This window comes from Eubalaena glacialis, chromosome 16 (assembly GCF_028564815.1).
Source record: "Eubalaena glacialis isolate mEubGla1 chromosome 16, mEubGla1.1.hap2.+ XY, whole genome shotgun sequence".
NCBI lineage: Eukaryota > Metazoa > Chordata > Mammalia > Artiodactyla > Balaenidae > Eubalaena > Eubalaena glacialis.
The window spans coordinates 73,354,933-73,377,246 of NC_083731.1; the positions used below are offsets into that span (position 1 = coordinate 73,354,933).

Consider the following 22,314-nt stretch of genomic DNA (forward strand, 5'->3'; position numbering starts at 1 on the left):
CAAATAATCTCATCTCAATAACCCTAATATAATCACATCTGTCACCATCCAAGTATATTCACTTTTTTGCCATATATGGTAATATTCACAAGTTCCATTGATTAGGACATGGACATAACCTTTGGGGGCCACCAGCCAACCCAATTACAACAGTCAATAAACACATAAATAAATTCAGGCCATTATAAGAGTTAAGAAGAAAACAAAGCAGGGAGAAGAGATAAGAGAGTGACAGGGGATAGTATTTTCAGTAAGGGGATTAGAGAGGCCTTTTTAATGAGGTGGCATTGGAGTCAATACCTACTTAAAGTAGATGAGAAAAAAGTCTTGCAAGCAGAGCAAAAAGCAAGTGCAAAGGCCCTGAGACCAGTTGTGTTTGAAGAGGTGAGAGTGGCAAAGAGATCAGTGTTGTTAGAACAGAAGTGCGACAAGAGAGGGATCAGAGGCAGAATTTAGATTCTATTCTGAGTAAAACAGGCAGCCATTGGTGGGTTTAGAGCAGAGCAATAATTGATCTGGTTTATATTACTCTGGTTGATGTGTGGAGAATAGATAATGAGAAGACACCAGTGAAGGAGTCTGACAATTCAGGAAGGTACTGCAATATTCCAGGCAGGAGATAATAGTGGCTACGGAAGTGGTCAGAAGTGATCTGATTGGAGATGTATTTTGAAGGTTTTGCTGATTGAGTGGCTAGAGGCGAATATAATAGAGGAGACAAGGATGGCTTCAGTGTTTTTCTTTTTTGCCTATGTGACTGCACGCATATGAGCCACTGCCACATGAGATTTAGAGGATGGGGAGAAGCAGGGTTGGGAATCAAGAATTCCATTTTGGAATTTGAAATGCCTTGTAGACAGTTAAGTAAAGACCTCCTGTAGTCAGTTGCTACAGGAGTCTGGAGTTCAGGGCAAAAGACATATACCTGGGTGTCATTGGTGAATAGCTCGCAATTTAAAAATCACCATGGAGTAAGTGTAGATAGAGAAGAGGACCTAGACTGAACCCTGAAGCACTCCAAAATTAAGAAGTTAGGGAGATGTGGAGGAACCAGGAAACAGTTCTGTGAAGTGAGCTACAAAAAAGGTAAAACCATGAAAGTCTGCTGACCCAGAAATCAGAATAAGAAAGTGATTCATGTAGGGAGTAATCAATTGTGTCAAAAACTGTTGATAGATGAAATAAGATGAGCACTGAGAATTTACCATTGAATTTATCAGTGGAGCAGTCATTAGGGATCTTAACAAGAGCAATTTTCGTGGAGTTGTGGGTACAAAATCCATTTGGTATGAGTTCAAAAGGGAATCAGAAAAAACAAATTGTAGACAACTAATTTAGACTGTAGCAATCAATTTTGCTCTTAAGGGAAGGAGAAAAATAGAGTCGTAGCTGGAGAAATTGTTGTTTAAAGATTGGAGGGTGGGAGGGAGGCTCAAGAGGGAGGGGATATGGGGATTTATGTGTACATATAGCTGATTCACTTTGTTATACAGCAGAAACTAACACAACATTGTAAAGCAATTATACTCCAATAAAGATGTAAAAAAAAATCAGTAATATAAAAAAATAAAATTAAAAAAAAATAAAGATTGGAGATTCTATAACATAATATCATGCTGATGGAAATGCTCCCATTAAGAAGCAAAAACTGGTAATGCAGACAAAGGAATGAGTGCAAAAGGCAAGTCTTCAAGTAAGTGAGAGAGGACAGGGTCCAGGGCCTGAGTGGTTGGTCAGCTTCAGGTAGGAGCAGGGCAAGTCCTCCTTATAACAAAAGGGAATCAGGGTATATGGTAGATCTGTTAGTGTGAAGATGACCATGCTCTTCAGAGGGCTTTTATTTTCTCTGTGCAATCAGAAGCAAGGTCATCAGCTGAGAATGAGAAAAATGAAGAAGAACCAAGTTTGAGAAGGTATGGAACAAACCCTTCAGAGAGTAATTGTCAAGGACAGCACTGAATTGCCCAGTGAATTTTCTAGGACAGCACTACCCTATAGAAATACAATGCAAGCCACAAATTAAATTTCAAATTTTCTAGTAGCTACCTTAAAGAGGTAAAACAAAACTGGTAAAATTAATTTTAAGAATGTATTTTATCTAACCAAATATATTCAAAATATTATTATTTCAGCATGTATCTGTATAAAAAATTATTGAGATCTTTTACATTCTTTGTTTTTAATGATAAAAACAGTTTTAGTTTTAAAAGCCAATGTACATTTTCAGCACATCTCAATTCAGACTAGCCGTATTCAAGTGCTCAAAGTCACATGTGGCCAGTGGTTGCCATATTGGACAATGCAGTCCTAGGAAATGAAGTAGCACTAATGGAGGACATGAGGGTCCCTTGAGATTGCAAGCCATGAATTGAAGTGAGTTGGCATAGCCGTGTGTTGTTCTTAAACCATATTCAGAACTCACGAGCAGACATGGGAGTAGGAGGAGAGTTGGTCTTGACCAAGAATGGAGTTTTGCCAGCAGCACTCAACCAAAGGGAAAAAAAGAGAGCAGCGTGTACAACCAAATGATTGTACAGACTGAGCAAAGAACATAAGCCACAGAAGTAAAAATGGGTGTGTGTGTGTGTGTGTGAAAAAGTGGTAGGGGCCATGGAAGTTCTAGGAGAGTCAAAGAACTTTTAGAATTATAGCTGCTATGCAATATACAAAGATGTCTAGAATAATCCTTGCCCTTAGGCAAGCTGATCTTGATGGCAGGTATACCAATAGCCATGCTATAAGATGGTGTGTGATAAATGCCTGTGCAGTAGCACAAAGTGTGTTTTTTTTATGTGAGTTCAGAGGAGGAAGAGCCCATGTCCTACTAGGATGATCCAGGAGGGCTCATGAAAGAAATGGTGAATAAATCAGGCCTTGAAGGATGAATGGGGTTTCAACTGGTCTGTGGGAAACACACTGCAAAGTGAGGAAAAAGCACAAGTACAGACAGAAAAGCAAAAATCTTCAATATTTCTTGGAATAGGAGTTATAAAAAACCTGTAATATTAATATTTATTGATAGAGATATTGATTACAATGGGAAGGCAGCCTATAATAATGCTATGTCTTTAGAGAAGAGTCTTGGAATAATTTCCATGGGGAAAGACTGCACCATAAAGTACAGTGGTACCCCCAGAATACAATGTTTCCTAGGAGTGCGAGAACAACGTGCTAAAGATTGTTCCCAAGAAATGAATGCCCTTCCCTTCTGGCCCATCCTTCCCCCTATACACACATGCACATGCATAAATACACACCTCTCATCTTTCATTTAAAATTCAGTCTCATAAATTTATTTCTCTTCTACGGAAATGGTCAGTTACATCTAAAAAGAAGCAATATATTTATCTTAAGATTGTGGAAGAAAATATGTGAAACCAACTAGGATTAGAATATGTGAGATTAAAAGGGGTTTGATTATTCTTTTCACTTAATTGTTTTAACAGTAGGTATACTCTTACCATACAGACCCAGTTTATAATTCCTTCAGAAAACAAGCTACATTATACTCTTTTTATTCTAAATCTGATGCCGTTTTTATTAAAACTCTAAGGGAAAAGCAGCATTTCAATTTACTTTGGTTCTCAACGCGGTCACCATTAAACAACAGGAAATTTAGTTTTTCCTAAGCATGTGTAGATTTTTGTTGCAAAAAAAGTCACTCTCTCTTTTCCTAGCTCTAAATATTTAGGGAAATCTGCCAGTATGTCCACTCCCTCCTTTTTTTTCCAAGAATTTCCTACTTCAATGGGAATATTTAGAAAGTGTATGAGGCGCTAGCTGTTTTCACGTGAGACTTTAATAATACTGTACTTTGTACTTACATATCATATAGCCTTGGTACTTCAGAGCTCATTATCATTAATTTACAAATCAGTAGATGAAAGCACAAGGTTTAGAAGCAGCTCTTCGCTGCCCAACAGCAAGTTATTAATGCCAAGATTGGAACTCATAATTACTGACACATGTGGTGTGGTCCTACAACATCCAAAGATCATTCTCATAACATAAAATGAAGTGCTCAGTAAGTAGAACATATCAATTACCAAATATCCCATTTATTCAAAATAATTTTAAAAACCATGGAGCTCTAATCATCCAATAGCCATATTAAACCTCATAGGCCTACATTAATATGAATGTAGATTAAGGTGTCATTCAATTAAAATTAATACTTAATATATATTCATAAATGTCTATACATATATAATCCAGTCAGTTCCACAAAGTGGAATATATTTCAATCAAAAAGTCAGCAAATATGTCAACACACTTAAAAATGTGAACTACTGCTTTAAAAATTTTTTACCAACATGCTATAATTCCCAAGGGTTACAGATGCCACTGGTCAGACTGCTGTATATGCTACCAAGTCTCTCCTTCCTGGGAATAAAAACATCCATTGTCTGCCGATCTGCTTAGGAATTTAAGGTAGCCAGTTCTCTTAGCAGTGCTCGCTGTGGTTTCAATTCCAGTGTCTTGAACACTCATATGTCTGGGAGATTCTGTAAGATCTGTCTCAAGGAAGCACAGGCTACCATGTGGGCATCCGAAGGAAGATTAGCAAGAGACTGAATCAGCTTCTTGACTATCATCTTCAAACACTGGTGGGCAGCATTCAAATCTCTGTCAAACTGCTGTCCTTCAATCTGTAGAGCCAAATGACTGCAGATGTTTCTAAACTCAACACTGTCCTGAAATGAAGACCAAACACAAACAAGCAATTAGATAGGTTATGGCAGACAGTTGTTGTGCTTTGTGTACCCAGTTTCCAGTCCAATCTTCTGATGATAGAACCTCGATTTTTCTCTCAGAGAACTACTCTCCTCCATTCTCAGCCTATGTGGTTTGACCAAAGCTGACTCCACTCCACAACTCCAGGGACCAGGTCAATCAGAGCACATCATCCCTCAGCCACTTGGACTGGCCAAGGATGGACAGATTACCTAAGGCAGGCCAATAAGCCACAGTCCCAGGATATTTGTTAGACTGGGAAAGAGAAGTTCTGTTTAACTGGAGCTGTTGGAAAACATCTTGCCACCATAAGGAGAGAATTCAAATGAAAGTGAGGCCAACACAGAAAAAAAAGTAGAAACAAGAGATTAAAAGAGACTGATTCCAATTACATTTTCTGAGCATGTCAATCTAGCTGTACTTGAACAATAAATCCCAGGATTTTTTAGCTATCTGAATCAATAAATATTTCTTTTTACTTAAGCCATTTGGAGTTGAGTTTCTCTTATTTGTTCCTAAAAGAGCTTTGACGAATATACAAATAGACTTCATTCTTATTATTCCATAATCACTGTCTTCAAGATTCCAATACAGGATTTGGTATTTAATGAACATGGTCCCAAGAAATGTCCAGTGCAGATTTAGAAATAGTTCATTGGTAGTTTTAAAGAATGAGCTAATTAAATAGATATTTTTAATCCTCAAATATTCACATTCTAAAATCCATTACATGTAAATGGTACTCTGAAATTATTCCACATCAGAGATAATGTTGACTATACGTTTTATTTTAGATACAGTTGATTCAGACAACACAAGTTTGAACTGCACAGGCCCACTTCTATGCAGATTTTTTCCAATAAACAGGTACTACAGTACTACACTATCCACAGTTGGTTGAATCCGTGGATTTGGAAGCATGGAGATGGAGGGCCAACTGTAAAATTATATGCAGATTTTTGACTGCTTGGGGGGTTGGCACCCCTAACCCCCCATCCTTCAAGATTCAAATGTACATGAAAATGACTCCCCCCAGACTTCTGGTTCTGGCACATGGCACATGTAGTTTCCCCATAATGCCTTGCTAGTATATTCTAAATAATACAGAACAAACATCCTTCCTGAGCTTGCAAGAAAGTAATGGAAATCCCCAAGGACTGGGTATAAAAGAAAAGTAGATTACTTTAGCTGCCTGCCAATACCTATCAAGAAAAGAAAGTTGGTCTCTCTTGAGCTGGGTTTGGTATGGAAGGTAAAGTTGTCCCTATGAATTTGTAACTGTGGACCTATACTACACAGTAGTTCAAGTTTGTAGTTGTCCTCTATACCATATACATGTTCTTGGAACACTCATGCCAAGAAATTAATTGAAAAATTGGAACTGGTCTGAGATATCCATGGACACATGGCAAAAGCAAACAAAAGCCTATTCCACAGAAACATGTTCACAACCCATGCCCCTCAGTAGTAGTCCCATAAAGCTCTGTCGAAGACAAACTCAGAATATGAAATTTTAAGTACAATCCACCATGATATAGTAGATGCAATGTAGGGCAGGCTTAAACTCCAAGAATTTCATATATAAACTGTAAAATATATTTATAATGATTAAAGATATAAAAGAAGAAATCAGAAAAAAAAGTCCTAAGGAAAAACAGGCTTGAAAAAGAACCCAATACCACTTCTAGAAATGACAACTATCATGACACATTAAAAACTCAATGTTAAACACCTGAATAAATACATATGAAGTGAAGACTAGTAAACTGGATGGTAAATTTGAGAAAATTACCCAGAATGCAAAATAAAGTCATGGGAAATATGAATGAGAAGTTAAGTGACATGGATTGACAGAATGACAAGGTACAACAGATACATTTCCAGGAGAGACAAGAAAAAGAATGGGGGAGAAGCAGTAGTCAAAGAGAATACTGGATAAAAATTATCCCAAATTGATTCAAATGATCCCAAATTGATCCTTAGATTCAGGAAACAAAACAAGCTTTGAGCAGAAAAAGTTAAACGAAATCCAAATCTCAACTCATTAAGGTAAAACTGCTCTTAAAAGCAACCAGAAAAGAAAAAGACAGAGTTCAGTCTGGCTGACCAGACAGCCAACTTCTATAAGCAATAACAATTGAAGATAGAATAGAATAGAAAAATATCCTCAAATAACTGTCAACCAAGATTTTTTTTTTTTTTAGTCCCACTAAACTACCATTTAAACATCAGGGCCAGGTAAATAGACTTTTATTTAAAAGCACAAAAGGAATTACCACAAATAGACCCTCACTATCAGATCTTCTTAAAGATATAATTCATAAAGAGGAGATTCAACTCAGAAAGAAAGGATGTAAGAAGCAACAGTGAACAAAGAAACTTAAAAACACAGTGTAAATCTGAAGATTTGATTAATCAAAACAAAAATTATAACAACTAACTTGGAGTTTAAAAAAGCAAGATGGTTCTAAAATGCCGAGTGGCAGTAACATGTAGGATGCAATGGCATTCTAAGGCATTGTATTATTGAAGACAAAAGTGGCAAAACTGATAAATTTCAGGCTTGTTAAGTATACGTGTGAGAAATGTAAGGATCATCGTTAAAAGTAGAGGAATAGGAGGCCCGGGAGGCGGCACCGAGCAGGACGGAGTACAAGTGCTCGGCTGCACCTTCCCGGACCTAGCAAAGCTCTGCAGGCTTCGATGCCCCTTTCCTGCGACCCTCGGGAGACCGCGCTCGCTGCAGCGGACCGCGAGAATATCCGAAGGTGACAGCTGGGAGATTCTATCCATGGGAAACCTTCCTTGGTGTACAGATTTGAAAAAAAAAAAAAAGGTATAGAAATAATAAAATTTCAAAACCAGCAGAGGGAAAAGGTATATCAAAACCTTTTTGATTCTACTGATAGAAGGTAAAAATGGAGAAATAAAGATACAAACATAAAGCAGATGAATAGAAAGCACCAAATAAATCACCTTTTGAAATGCAGTGGTTGCCAGGTTGGATTTTCAAAATCTATCTATATGCTACTTACGAGCAACACGTTTAAAACTAAAAACACCTAAAGATTGAAAGTAAATGTAAATATACTAAATATACATCAAGCAAAGAGAAGTCAAAATAAATCCAGAAAAATCATTATTAGGGATAAAATAAACTGCAATTAATAACAGGAACTATTATTCCCCAAGAAGATATGACAGTTTGGTACTTGTGTGTGTCTAATATGATAATCTCAATTTACATTCAATCCCCAGACACAAAGACTGATTTTAACCCACATTTTTCAGAAACTGTTCAAACAACAGGACATTCAGCCTAGAGAGAAAGGATTGAAAATCTTTTCTAATCATAAGCTTGGTCTAATGGAGATTAGCAAATATACATTATTCTCAAACACCTATGTATTACTTACGAAAGATGACTTTATGATAATGCCACAAATCTCAACTAATATCAAAGTCTATATCACTCAAATCACAAAGCAAATAAATGAGAAATCAGTAATGTATATAACCTTCCAAAAACATGTATGACTTAATCCACTTCTAAATAATTCATAGGTCAGTGGAAAAAATAATTGAAATTCTAAAATGCTCTATACTGAACAATTATGGAACTACTATATCACAATTTGTGGGATGTAGCTCCAGTGAGAAAAGCATAGACTTAAATTCTTATATAAGTAAAGAAAAACCACTTAAACACTGAAAATCCCTGAGCTAAGAATTCAACTCAAAAACTTAAGAAAAATAGATAATCCAAAAAAAAGAACTAAAAGTTGAACCAAAGTTTGATGAGGAACTAGTTTTCTTCCTACTTCTGTGTAGAAAGAGAAGCTATTCTTTTCCCTAATAAAAACTCTCTCACTTGGGTAAGAAGAAGGACCTGGGTTTCTGGCAAAATGTTTATTAGAAAACATCCTCCAAGATACAAAACAAACATCCATTCATTCAATTCAGCAAACAACAGCAGCAGGACTCCGTGTGGGCTAACACAGTACAGTCCCCTTATTCGAGTATTCACAGGCTACCACCCTTCCTGTTTTTTTTCTCTTTAAAGCATTCTTGCTTCCCTGCCTTTGAGTATTGCTCATGTCTGTTCAGAAGGTATCAAGGGGCTACTTAGATAATCTGTCCCACAGTTTATGGGGTCACCTATATTGCTGCAGCACGTTGCTTGGGAATGAGAAAGTAGGGGGAAAAAATGACTCTGGACTACTTTCCCAAGATCCACATCAAGGGAAATTGTCCACTTGCTTTATAGAAGTAATCCAACTCTAAGTACAAAGTGGAAGGATCAAAGACAACATGCAAAAGGAAATTTGAAATAGAAGGAACCACTGAAATGTGTGCTGACGTGTGCCTATTAGCCAGTCTGCAAAGGCATTCATCACCCAAAGAAGATTAAAATGCCTTTAAAAATATATTTGTGGGCCTAAAATCTGAAGTCAATTTCACATTTACTGTAAAGAAGCAAAGAAGGGATCTTTGGGGGAAATTATACATACAATAAAATTCGACTGCTGGGCTGTACTGGTCCCTGAGGCCCTGGGTAAACTTCAGATCTCTGGCGAGCTTTGCAAAGTCTCTTTATTTTACTATTTTAGTACAGTATTTCCATTTAATCCTTTCTCAAATATATTAACAGTCAAAGAAAACAAATTAATAGGAATAGGCTTTCCATGGGACTCTTAAGCCAAGGAAGGGAAAAATAAAACAGGTGGTCACTTCTCTTCCTTTCTGGAAGGTCTGAAAGCCAACTATGGATCCAGTAATCATGGCTTCCAACCCAGCTTCTACTGCAGAAGGTAGGAGCCACCAGTGACAGCCTTAAGGCAACAGCATATTAAATGGCTCATGGACTTTCGGTAGAAACCCGCATGATCAATATTGGTGATGATTTCACTTATGGTGCTTTCCACTCAATGACAGAGTATATCCTCCCAGCAGCTTTTATTTAGCAAGTCCCAGATGCTTCCAAAAATGATGTAATATCTTACACTGTGCTTTGAGCGCTTTGCCAGAATTAGAACACGATGGTGGCTGAGCAATCTAAAAGCAGGTTTTGGAACTTCTAAAGCCTTGTGTAATCTCAGATTTTTGGACATGAAATGTACTGATTGCTACAGGGGTCCAAATCGATGGCCAGCATTTACATTTTAAAGTGAGTAGAGGGACTTCCCTGGCGTTCCAGTGGTTAAGACTTCGCCTTCCAATGCAGGGGGTACGGGTTCGATCCCTGGTCGGGGAGCTAAGATCCCACGTGCCTCATGGCCAAAAAACCAAAACATAAAAAAAAAGAAGCACTATTGTAACAAATTCAATACAGACTTTAATAAATAAATAAATAAAAAGTGTGTTGAGATAATGTCTCGTGACTCAACTAATCTACTGGGGTAATGGCCTCGGCCTATTTGCCTCAGTTAATAAATCAGTTAAATTTATTTCAAACATGTATCTAGTCTCCGCTACATGACTCATTACTACACTAGATAAAAGACAATAAGACATGGTACCTGATCTCTAAAGAGCTTATTACTTAGTAGGAGAAATGAGACACATACAGCGTATCTCCAAATGTCCAGTGAAATGTGATGAGGGCTATGGAAAAAACACAAAAGCCCAATCCTATAGAAGAACAGACATTTATAGACTCACAATCTAAGCATTGCACAGAGTTCATACAGAGCTCATTCTGTGGGTGAATCCTTTCAATAGCATACCTGATGTGCACTTGTCCAGAATTTGCTTGGCTACACTGAAGAAACTCATGTGCTTAGGAGGCAACCCATTAGAAGAGATGGCTCTAGCTTTTAGAACATTTCTTTCTAATTTTTAGCTGAAATCTGCCCTGTGGTAGGCAGAATTGTGGCCTCTTCCCAGACCTGTGAGTATGTTACATTACACGGCAAAAGGGACTTTATAGATGTCAGTTAGGAAGTGCAGCACTCCAGGCAGCTTCAAAGGCCCCTGGGAATGCAAGCTCAATCCTTCACAAGTACCGGAATAGCCATCAGAGCCCTGGTTCTATCCTTTAGGTAAGCCATCCGTGCACAAGTCATTTTATCTATGGAATATTCAGTTTTCTCATCTGTAAAATGGGAACAATAATAGCTACCATGAGAAGTCAAATTAGCTCATGAATATGAAAGCTCTTTGTGTTTATAAAGCAAGCCATCAATCTAAAGTTATGAATAAAGTACTCCACTAAATGGGAGGTCAGTAAGAAGAGGAGGAGAGGAAGGAAGTGTAGAAGAGAAAAGAAAAATATTCTCTACAGAAACTTGGAATCTAACTGGTGAGATAAAACCTATTAAAACCCTTCAGTGGAGATGTGACACAGAATAAGATTAAGGCTCAAAAAGAGTAGCCAAGTTCACCTCAGATCCAACAGAATGTCTACCATCAAAAACACTGAAAATAACAAGTGTGGGTGAGGATGTGGAGAAATTGGAACCCTTGTGCACTGCTGCTGGCAACGTAAAAATGCTGCAGACACTTTGGAAAACAGTATGGAGTTTCCTCAAAAAAATTAAAACTAGAATTGCCGTAGGATCCAACAATTCCACTTCTGGGTACATATCCAAAAAAATTGAAAGCAGGATCTCAAAATGATATTTGCACACCCATGTTCATAGCAGCATTATTCACAACAGCCGAGAGGTGGAAGCAGCTCAAGTATCCATGGACACATGAATAGATAAACAAAATGTGGTCTATATATACAATGGAATACTATTGAGCCTTAAAAAGAAAGAAAATTCTAACACAGGCTACAACACGGATGAACCTTGAGGACATCATGCTAAATGAAATAGGCCTGTCACAAAAGGACAAATACTGTATGATTCCTCTTATATGTGGTACCTAGAGTAGTCAGACTCATAGAAATAAAAAGTAGAATGGTGGTTTCCAGGAGCTGGAGGGAGGGGGGAAATGGGGACTTTTTGTTTAATGGGTATAGGGTTTCCAGATTTGCAAGATGAAAAAGTTATGGAGATTGTTTGCACAAAAATGTGAAGTACTTAACACTACCCTTAAAATGGTAAATTTTGTTTTGTATTTTTTTAATACAATTAAAAAAAAAAAAAGTGGTTGAGACCATCAGATTATTGCCAGCCTTTGTAGAAGGGAATGGAAATTTGGATGAGGCATCAGCAAAGTGGTAGGTGAGAAGGACTGTTATAGACACTATAAGAGAGGTGGTGTTGGAGAAAGCAGTATTTAACTCATAGGGAAAAGAGATGGCCCCACAATGAGAATGAATGATACCAGCAAAGGCTTGGAGCCCAGCAAGGGCTAGGACTGGGAGGAGTCCAGTCTGAGAAAAACAGAGCTTCGTGTTGCCTATCAGGATAAGCTAGTGCAGAAAGCCTTGAATGTCACAGTCAAGTCCCTGGAACTTCTGAGCATGGGAGGAACATGGCAAACCAGTGTTTGAAGAACACTGGTCAGGCCTATGAGCCTGAGCACCTACTAGGCGCCAGGCTCCAAGCAAGGCTCCTAATATACCTTACTTCACTCAGTCCTCACAACCGTCCATGAATGAGAGATGAAAAGAAATGCTGCTTGGAGAGATTAAATGACATCCCTAAATCGCACAGCAAGTAAGTGGCAGAGCTGGAATTAACCTCTCTCTCAAAACTCAAGTATTCATCAAAGACACCCCAAATCAGAAACTGGGCCAGATGCCAGGATGACAGAGAGAGCAGAGCTCGCCGTCCAGTGCTGGGGACAGACTAGTGAATGGGAAGTACAGAGCTGCAGATGCCACCATGGGGTGAACAGGGACACCATGGAAGCAAGCTGGGAGGCACCCAACTAGCTTTGAGGGAGAAACAAAAATGTCTGTATGTGAATTGTTTCATGTTTGTTTTCTGGCTATATTCATGCTATTTTTCTTAAGGTTAACTAAGTGTTACAAAGCTCGAATTGGCAATGGTCATATCCAAATTGAAGACTGTCCCATTGGTCCAGCCCTCTTCCCTGCAACATAGTTGAGAGGGTGTGGTTATCTGGAAGGGATTCAAGGCATGGAACCTTCCACGCCCCATGTAAGGCCAACTCCTAGCTAATTAGAGACCTCCTAGTTGGAGCTCTCCCTTCCTCCGGTCTGTTCTCTCCTACCCAGTGTAAGAGAGGTCTCTTAGAAAATCCACCCCACTTGTACTTTTCTGCATGGTGCATTGTGTTTATTAGGAATGTGCACTTCTGGAATCTTTGAACAACTGAAAATGCACCTGCAAAGTCCAAAAAGGGAAGAAAAGTTAAGCCCATTTTTAGCTTCTTATTGAAAATAAACACTCCCATCAAAACCAAAGGCTTAAAAGCAAAAACAATCTAGCATTAGGAGTCAGTTTCAAAGCTTGTTTTCTGAAACCAACACCAATAGATAATAAAGTCAAAAATATAATATGACTTTATAGGCTCTGTAATGCAGGTAATTTTAAACAATACACAAAGAAGGTTTTGGGGTTTTTTTCTATCACATCATCTTCAAAATCACTTCTAGATCTACACGAACTATAAATCAATTCATATTCCCTTCACCCCTGGCTTTAAAATAAGTTGGTTCTTTACAAAACAGTCATGTCTTGAGCTATTTTCTCTTATAGTGGCCTCCACAGACTTGTTTCTTCTCACATTTTTCCCTCTCACTCTCCCTGAATGCCTAACGTACTCTACAGAGAGTATTAATGGAAGAAAGAGCTTTCCTCCAGCTTTCTGTGATGAGGTCTGACCTTAGTGAACTTCGGCCTGGGCAGCAGACCACTCTCCACTAAAGTTTCCCAGGGCTGGGAACTATGAGGGAACACAAATCTCTTCCCTACACCCAACACAACCCTCCATGCTAGATGTGCACATAAAATGGGAGTGTCGTTTCTCTATTTTAGAGTGGCGTTATGAAAACCATACTATCAGGAACAGTATACTACAAATTGCCCCAACTGCATTTTGTTCATTGACATCTGGCTTTGAACAACAAATTCACAGGGCCCAGATCAATCACCAATTGCCTAAACTCTAGGTCAATCTCAAATAGATATGCAACTTCGTATTAATAAAACACCCAGTGAAGAACCGCAGTATCTGCCAGTCACCATAAAAAGTCTGTCATCCACAGGAAATTAAACATTTTTACTTGTGGTGTACCCAGTGTAAACGCTCACAAGTAACTAAGGTTCCTTATGCATTTGCTTTGGGTACAGTACCATTTTCATCAGAAAAGTCTAATGAAAAGCACTTTGTGATGGATACAAGCACTTGATTCAGGTATGCTCACAAGGCAAACCCCAAAATTGTAAAATAAAGCAAGACAGCATTTCCACAAGACATTAAACATAAGTAGGTTTGTTTTAGGGCCTTCCTGAAATATCTTTCCCTAAATGTTCATTTCAGAAAGCTTTTATGTCCTGATTTTCATATCATTCACTTTATAAGGAATGACAAAGCTATAACTAAGCTACTTCTAGAGCTGTCACTTGGCCTTTTCCTAACATAAAAGCACAATTTTGTCCCAGACAAAGAGTAATCCCCTGGCTAAGGCTACTAATAATATAACCATGAGAATTTATTTCTTCAATAGAATATTAGCAATTTTTAAAGACACAATCCCAAATTTGCAGAAACTGGCTTCACTAACCAATGTAATGGGGAAAAAAAGCACTCATCATCAATGTCTGCCTCTGAGTAACTCAATATCCACACTTGCAATTTGCAAAAAGCCTTAGCAATGACTGTGAAGCCAAAGCCAACAGTTTTACAACCGCTGTTCTTGCTCTGTGGAATGAGAAAACCAGCGTGGACCACTGAACGTGAGAGGATTATTGGTACCAGAATTAGTTAATTGCAATGGGTGAGCTCACAGGCAAGTTTTATCTGCAATGGCAGGAAAGTTCTTCTGCCTGTAAAAGCTGGCATCAGCCATTGTTTCCATGAAACTTGCTTCAGAACAGAACTCTTGGAAACCGTAAATGTTTTTAACTATCAAAGGAAGACAGACAAAACTCAACCAGAGTGACTTCATGACTGGCTTAGTTAATGATCTCTTTGGGTTGGTCATTTTTAGAAGTTTTTAAAATCCTAGACTCTCTTCCTTCTGGTGCTCCACACATTTCTATGCTCCCTTTGGGTGGCAAGTATTATAGCATCTTTGCTAGTATTACTAGTTTGATAAAGATTTCCTACGTTTACCTGGGGCTTTTTGTCACTATGTAAGGTGACCATCATTAGAGGAGACACAAATCACCCAGTGTTAGGGACTGAATTGCATTCCACCAAAATTCATGTGTTGAAAACCTGACTTGCAGTGTGACTGTATTTGGAGATAGGATCTTTAGGGAGGTAATTAAAGTTAAGTTACGTCATAAGGGTGGGGCCCTAATCCAATAGGATTGGTGTCCTACAAGAAGAGGAAGAGACATCCAAGATCTCTCTTTCTCTCTGGCACAGAGGAAAGGCCATGTGAGGACACAGTGAGAAGGTGACAGTCCATAAGCCAGGAAGAGAGCCCTTCCCAGAAACCAAATTTGCTCTTGAACTTCCCAGCCTCCACAACAGTGAGAAAATAAATGTCTGTGGTTTAAGCCACCCAAGTCTGTGGCATTTTGTTATGGCAGCCCAAGCTGACTATGATACTCAGTGTGCAGAATGACTATTGCAGCCGAAGTGGTGTGCAGTGCATGGCATGTATGACCGTGCCCTGACAACTGTGCACGCTCATGTACTTTACTTCAGTGTAATGTTCATAACACCCCTATGAGCTAGCACTGTGATTGGTAGAAAGAGTCAGACAAAACCATGTTTGAATCATGGGCCACTACTTCTCAGCTGCAGGCTCTTCAGCAGTTCTAAATTCCTCTGAGCCTCAGTTTCCTCCCGTAATAAATTTTTATCAAGCTGGTTAACTCCATCCTTTCCACCAAATTTAACAAGACTCAGTTTTGTTAAGCATTTTTAACCACCATGAAAAGACTCATTTCATGTTTCTTTGTTTGTTTTTTGCATGAGTTCGATAATCTCTAAATGCTCAAAAGGAATATCAAGTGTTGGCTTCTTTAAGAAAATAGTAAACTACTGTAAAGATATGCATTATTATTGTGGTGAGGGTTTCTCTGCCTTCAGGCCTGAAAATTTCACTCCCTTAATTCTGGTGGTTTGATCAGCGAGTCACTCAATGGTCACATCTCTAAGTCAGTCATCAGCCATGGGCTAAAGCTGACCTCTGGAAAGTGGAGGCTTCCTGGAAGTCTCTTTGGGTCATCCTAACTCTGTTTTTGTCAACAGTCTCAAAAGTAAATACAGAGTTCAGGAGTCAGATCCATCAATATCAAGAATGAAATATAATAATAGTCAATAAGACTATTGAAGAAGATTGAGGCATCAATAATAATAATAATAATAATAATAATAAAGTTCAAAGGTATTGCAATTTACCATGAGCAGCCAGTAGCTAAGACTTCATATGCATTATCTCAATAACGCTAAATACCACTGTTCCCACTTTACAGGTGAGGAGACTGAAGCACAGGAAGGCTAAATAACTTGCCCAAGAGTCTGCAGCAGGAAGTGGCAGAGTAGGTTTGAAATGCTTCATGGGACCTGATCGCTGTCCTGTGCTGTGCTGTTCAAGTGAGTCTTCCTCCTCTCTGTGGCAAGGAATGCCATGGAAGAGATCTGATGTTAGGGAAATTTCCACACACTTCCAAGTGACATGCAAGCATTATTTCCTTTAGCACAAATCCTCCTGAAACCATTCTGATGTATAAAATCAATCTGCATGTTCTTAATTTAAAAATATGGAGAACACTCATCCAAATCATTTGAATTAACACCAGTAATGATGATGCCAAGTCTGTATAACCAGCCCCCCTGGAGAGACAGACTGCTGTGTCCTTGAGTCTAAGTGCTTTGTAAGCATTACCTTACAAACCCAATGGAGATAGTGCCTTTTCTCCAAACAGCAAACCAAGCAAACTTTCAAGATGCTGGCAAGGAGGCAAATCATCCAGAGAAACCTCTCCCTGCTTCTCTCCCTTCTGAAAGCACTGGCTGTTCTCAGGAGCCCTGAAACTCATTACTCCCCTGTAGGTGAACAGCAGACTCCAGTAGCAAGAATGTTGACATCCCTGTTCTTTTTTTGTTGTCGTTGTTGTTGTCTATATTCTTTTTTTTTGGTGGGGGGGGGGAGTATAATTGCTTTACAGTGTTGTGTTAGTTTCTGCTGTACAATGAAGTGAATCAGCTATATGTATACATATACCCCCTCCCTCTTGGACCTCCCTCCCCCCCCATCCCACCCACCTAGGTCATCACAGAGCACCGACCTGAGCTCCCCGTGGAGATCCCTGTTCTTAATGGGGACTCTGGGTGCCTCTAGAAACACTGGCAGCAATACATCCAGACATCTGCACGTTTGCTCGTGATGGAGAAGAAGGGGACCAAGACTCAAGGGGCTGGGTAGGTGAAGGAAGATTTGAGCATATTTATGGATTAAGAGGAATCGACAGAGTGGAAGCACTAGAAAATACAAAGAGAGAGGAAGGAATTGAGAGAAAAAGTCCAGGGGCAGATGAAAGATTTGCTCCAGCACTTAAGAGAAAGAATTTATTTGGGAGGTGGAGGGGGTGGGAACCAAACAGTATTTCTTTATTAGAGACAAGAAAGAAGATGATTGGAAATGAGATTTTTTTAGGTAGGATGGAAGATATTTGTGTCAGATGGCCTCAATTTTCTCAGTAAAGGAGTGAGAGGGTTGAGGTTTGGATGAAGAAAGTTTGAGGAGAGTAGAAAATGTTTAGGACAAAAAGTCAAGTAGAGAGGGTTAAAAGGATTACCAAGTAGAAGTGGCAGCTGCATTAACCTCAAGTGGCATGATTTCTAGTCCAGAGCAGAGGGCGTCATTGCTCCTAAACTGGGTCAGGCCCTCTGACAATGGTCTTCTGACCTGACCTTGCCTCTGTGATTTATCAGGGTCCTTCCTTCAGTCATATCAATGGCTGCCTTTTGCCTGCAAGACAGTCCAGGTCCTCAGCATGACCCACAGGCCTTTTCCCACCTGACCCCACCTAACTCTCCAGCATCCTTTTTTTGCCTTCTGCCATACTGAACTAATTTTAGTTCCCCCAAAGCCCTAGGCCCTTTCATTGCTTCTTGGCCTTGGATCCCACAGCTCCTCTGAAATGCTTTTTCCCTTTAATGCCTGGAGAGTAAACATTCTTTTTTTTTTTTTAAAGGTTACCTCCTCCAAGATGCCTTCCAGGATCACCCAAGGTAAAACTGATCACTCAGTCTCTCCTTTTGCCAACCTACCTGTGCCCTGTATATGTTCCTAGCATCACAGTGCACTTCATATGTATCACAGCTTAATTGGCAGGATTTTTAAAATTTCTTGGTGATAACAAAAAAAGGTACCTCTTACAGTCAAGAGCACTGGTGAAATGCAGCTTCATTTTTTAAACTTTTCAGAATGAAACAGTGCTTCACATCTGGAGGCGATCTTATTTCCCCTCCCATCACACACATTTAGCAGTATTTGGTTCTGTCAGTTGGTGGGGAGGGTATGCTGCTGGCATCTACTGGCTAGAGGCCAGGGATGCTGCTAAACATCCTACAGTACATAGGACAACCCCACAGCAATCATCCAGACAAAAATGTCAATAATGTGGAGGTTGAGAAACCCTAGTTTAGAGTAACAATATTTATTCAGGTGTATGCTATGCTTTATTTTTTTTATTTTAAATCAATCTTTTACAGTATATAGTGCAACCTAATATATATCAATGTTTTCCAAACTTTGGCTTGTAGAGCAAGAATAGCAAGTCTTAAGAAATGCTCTTTTTTCATTACCCCTCCCCCATTTCCTTCCACTAGACTCCCCAGGGAATGAATGAAGCAATGTTCCAGATCAAAATTGGAAGGCCAGAAGGTCTCAGAGAGATCTGTGACCTTAAGCCAATTAGGTTAATGGCAAGGCCAAGACTGGATTGCAGAACCCCAGATTTCCACAAACCCACTCAGCCTGGGAGGCAGCTGCTCTGTTCCCTGGCTAAATCGGCTAACACAGTTTGGTACCTTAAGAGGAAACTGTGCCCTACAAATATGAGCTGCGTGACTTTGCAGGAGTTTAGCATGAGTATTCCTGCTTCAACACCCGGGACCCAGCCTGCTCTCACGCTACTTTATGAGAATTTAGGTTGACTCTGTGAGGCCCCCGAGCTCTGTGCGGAATTGGATTTATGCAAAAATAACTGCGATTCATAAGTGTGAAGGAACTTCAAATAAATGTAGGTGATTTCGTCATACAAAAGGCAGAGGGAACTTAATACGTATATTTAAGCCTCTGGAGAAACGGTTTTTAACTTGAAAGGGGAGTAGGTGGAGCTGTCCTCCATCCCTAGAAGCTGCACATGTGGAAAGGGCCAGAGGAAGGTTTTGGCAAAGCCTTTCTGCATCTCCGTTCTGCAGTCAGGTGTGCCCCCGGTGGGCCCTGAGTTCCCTGTCCCAAGTACCTAATCCCCGGAATGTCACCTCCCTCCTTCCCACTCCGAGGTGCTGAATCTCTGGGGGAAGCTCGACTTTGGATCCTGCGACTCAGCCTCGTCTCCATCCCGGTGCGCTGCCCCGCCCCAGGGGGAACCCGCGCAGGGGGATGGATGCTGGAGGCCAGACTCACCTTCAGGTGGATGGGGATGGACCGCTCCTGCTGGAGGGGGCCCAGCAGCGTCTGCTCCACGCTGACCAGCTCCGAGGTCGAGTCCACCACGCGGGCCAGCGCGCTGCGCATCGCCATCTGGGCCAGGGTGCAGGGCCCGCGACCCCGGGGTAAGGGCAGCAGTTCCGCGCCCCCCTCGGCGCCTCGCACCACTTCCACCTCGGGGGAGCTCGCCCGCGCCCCGGACCCCACATTCCTGGCCCCCTTGCCCCCGCCTTCCTCCCCACGCCCCTTCCTGGCACGGGCCAGCCGTGGGTCTGAGCGACGCTCTGGGGCGGCGGACACGTGGTCCAGGTCTCGTGGGCTCCCGGGGGCGCCCGGACCATCCCCCCAGCCCCACTCCTGCTGCAGAAGCTGCAGGGTGTGCAGAGCCACCATTTGGTGGCTGATGGAGGCCACTAAGGGCGCGTGGCTAGCCATCGCCTCCGCCGGGGCTCGGCGCGCTCCGCGGGCAGGTGCAGCAGCGAGCGAGGGAGGCGGCGCGTTTGGGGTCGCCAGGGTCACTCTTCCTAAGCCGCCGCTCCTGCGCCTCCTTGCCTCTCTGCGCGTGGGGCCGGTCCCGCCCCCGCCCGCTGTCGGTGACCTACGCTGGCCACTGCGTTCGCTTCAAGTCCGAATAGGCTTGCTCGGAATCAAGGCTGCCTGAAGTGCTGCTTCCCGTACACCTGAAAATCAGCCAAATGCTGAGCGCTGGTTCCTCCTCCTCTGCAGGGCTTACGCTGGCATTGCCGCTCTGTGTGGATGCATCTATCCGCAGGGATACCCCGCCTCCATCTCCTCTGAAGGATGCCTACCGGTGACCGTTCACGCCTTGAGGACTGGGAATGGGGGTGCACGGGTCAAAGATCCACCAGGAATCGGAAAGTGTGAAGTGCCAGAGAAAAGCTCACAAAACGAAAACTGTGCTTGATTCTCCTCCCTCCCTTTCCCAACCGTAGGGGAATTTTCAGGAACTTCGTGGAGTAGCCTTCAAGGCTCCTGTCCCCCATACAAAAGAAGGGGACTTGGGTATCTCCTCTGCTTTGCTCCAAGCCACATGTGCTGAGAAGTCCTGACTGCCGAAGCTGAAGTTGCATCAGGGCCCAGCTCGGCCTGCTCCTGAAGCAACTTGCGAAGCAAGGGCTTGGCACTGTCCAGATGAGGAGCCTAAATGTTTTTTTTTTGTGAAACTCCCGAAGGACTTAGGCAGCAGAGTTTGAAGCTAAATCCTTTTACGAGCCATGAACCCAGGGACAGCTGTACAAATAGTTGCTGCTTTTAATTAAACCTCACTTCGCTACTTCCTTGACTTAGGAAAAAAGACTGGCAAATTTATGCTTTGATAGATTGGAAACTATTGGTGTGCGATTACACTTTAAAAAAAAAAAAAAAAAGACATTTGAGGGGAATGGTATGGAGGACTGTCTCAGAGCAGCATATGGTTTTTCCGCTTTTTTCCTGCCTGGGAAACCACGTAGATAACCCCACACGAAGTAAAGCAGAGGACAAGGGTGCAGGCCCATGGCAGACAGTAGACCCTAGCAGACCCAGAGGATGGGATTTCATTCTTCCTTTAGAAGGGAGAGTCCACCCTTGGTGCTGTGGAATAAGATCTGGGGAGGCCCTTGCATGGGAAAGCTACTCCAGTGAGTCCATTAGTCGAGAAGTGCAGTCATCAGAGATACGGGGAGGGATTTGGGGTCCTTTAAGGTTTCTTTAACTCTGGGATAGTATGACCCAATATAATCCTCCCAACTCTCCAGTGAAGGTTCCTTCTAATTCTCAGTGTTTTCTTGGCCTATGAAAACAAATCTGAATGCCAAGGTAAAGAAAACCTTTCTTAAACAAAAACAAGTATGTTCACACTAATTATAACTAAGTAAAAATGCATGTCTGTGCATTGACAGAGAGGAAATTACTTTGGAGAGAAGTAAATACTTTAATATTGATTAGATTCTCTTGATGAAGTTACTTAAGTTCATAATGAAAAAGAGAGAAATTCTTTTTTATGTGTATGTGTTTTTTTAATCCTCAAACATTGAAATACATTAGGTTCAGCAGAGACTAACTGTGAATAACAAAAACAAACCCCTAATTTCACAAAGCATGTCAGATCTCCAGGGGTGCTCCTCTTTCCAGATATGCAGGAAATCCTAGTAGGCCAACTCTTCCACTATCAAATGACTGACTCAAAAGCTTCTTGACAGATGGAATTCCAGCCAACTGCAGAATTGAAATCACTAGACACAGGCTGACCTGAGGGCCCACTATTCTACATACCAGGCTGACTCTGAGAGCCATGAGACCAACTGAACTGCAGGAGGTAAGAGAGAGGGGGCCAGAAAACCATAGAGCCTACGGGATGGTACATGAGGCTTCAATAGCTGCCTAGGTTTTCTGGTATCCTTTAGAGAGCACTAGATTATCCAGCAACTCAAGGCTTTGTCTGTCTTGGCCATGAGCCACCTTTTCCTTTGCCATGACCTGAAATGGCTGATGTTCCAAAGCTGGATATATGAGGTCCTAACTGAGGAAAAGTATACATAGACTAGTGAGATGAGTCAATAGCATAGCAGATCCGCCTTTGATCTAAAACAGCTCCAAAGTTATATACGCTGGGCTACCAGACCAGGTAACAAATTATACACTCCCTACTCACTATACTGACAGTTTGAGGCCACTGGATAATAAAAGGCACATTCAAAGGATGAAGTACTGGACACCAATATTTTTGCTTCACAGTATCTATTTCACTATTTTATGTAAACCATACCCTAATTTCCCAGTAGCTATTCTTCCTCCTCTACACTCAGTCCGTGTCATCAGGTAGGATGAGCACATCCCATGGCAGAAGTGGACTGGGGCATCTAGGCTGAGGCCACTCA

General features: G+C 41.1%; 1 protein-coding gene across 1 annotated transcript; it reads right to left on the bottom strand.

The window, feature by feature from the left end:
- Positions 1–4,440: 4,440 nt before the first annotated feature.
- On the bottom strand, positions 4,441–19,875 carry DLEU7 (deleted in lymphocytic leukemia 7). The gene is made up of 2 exons (XM_061171027.1): positions 19,412–19,875; positions 4,441–4,694 (listed from the first exon to the last, which is right to left on the bottom strand). Exons 1-2 carry the CDS (start codon positions 19,868–19,870, stop codon positions 4,488–4,490), a joined length of 666 nt encoding a protein of 221 aa, XP_061027010.1. The 5' UTR covers positions 19,871–19,875; the 3' UTR covers positions 4,441–4,487.
- Between the last annotated feature and the right edge of the window lie 2,439 nt (positions 19,876–22,314).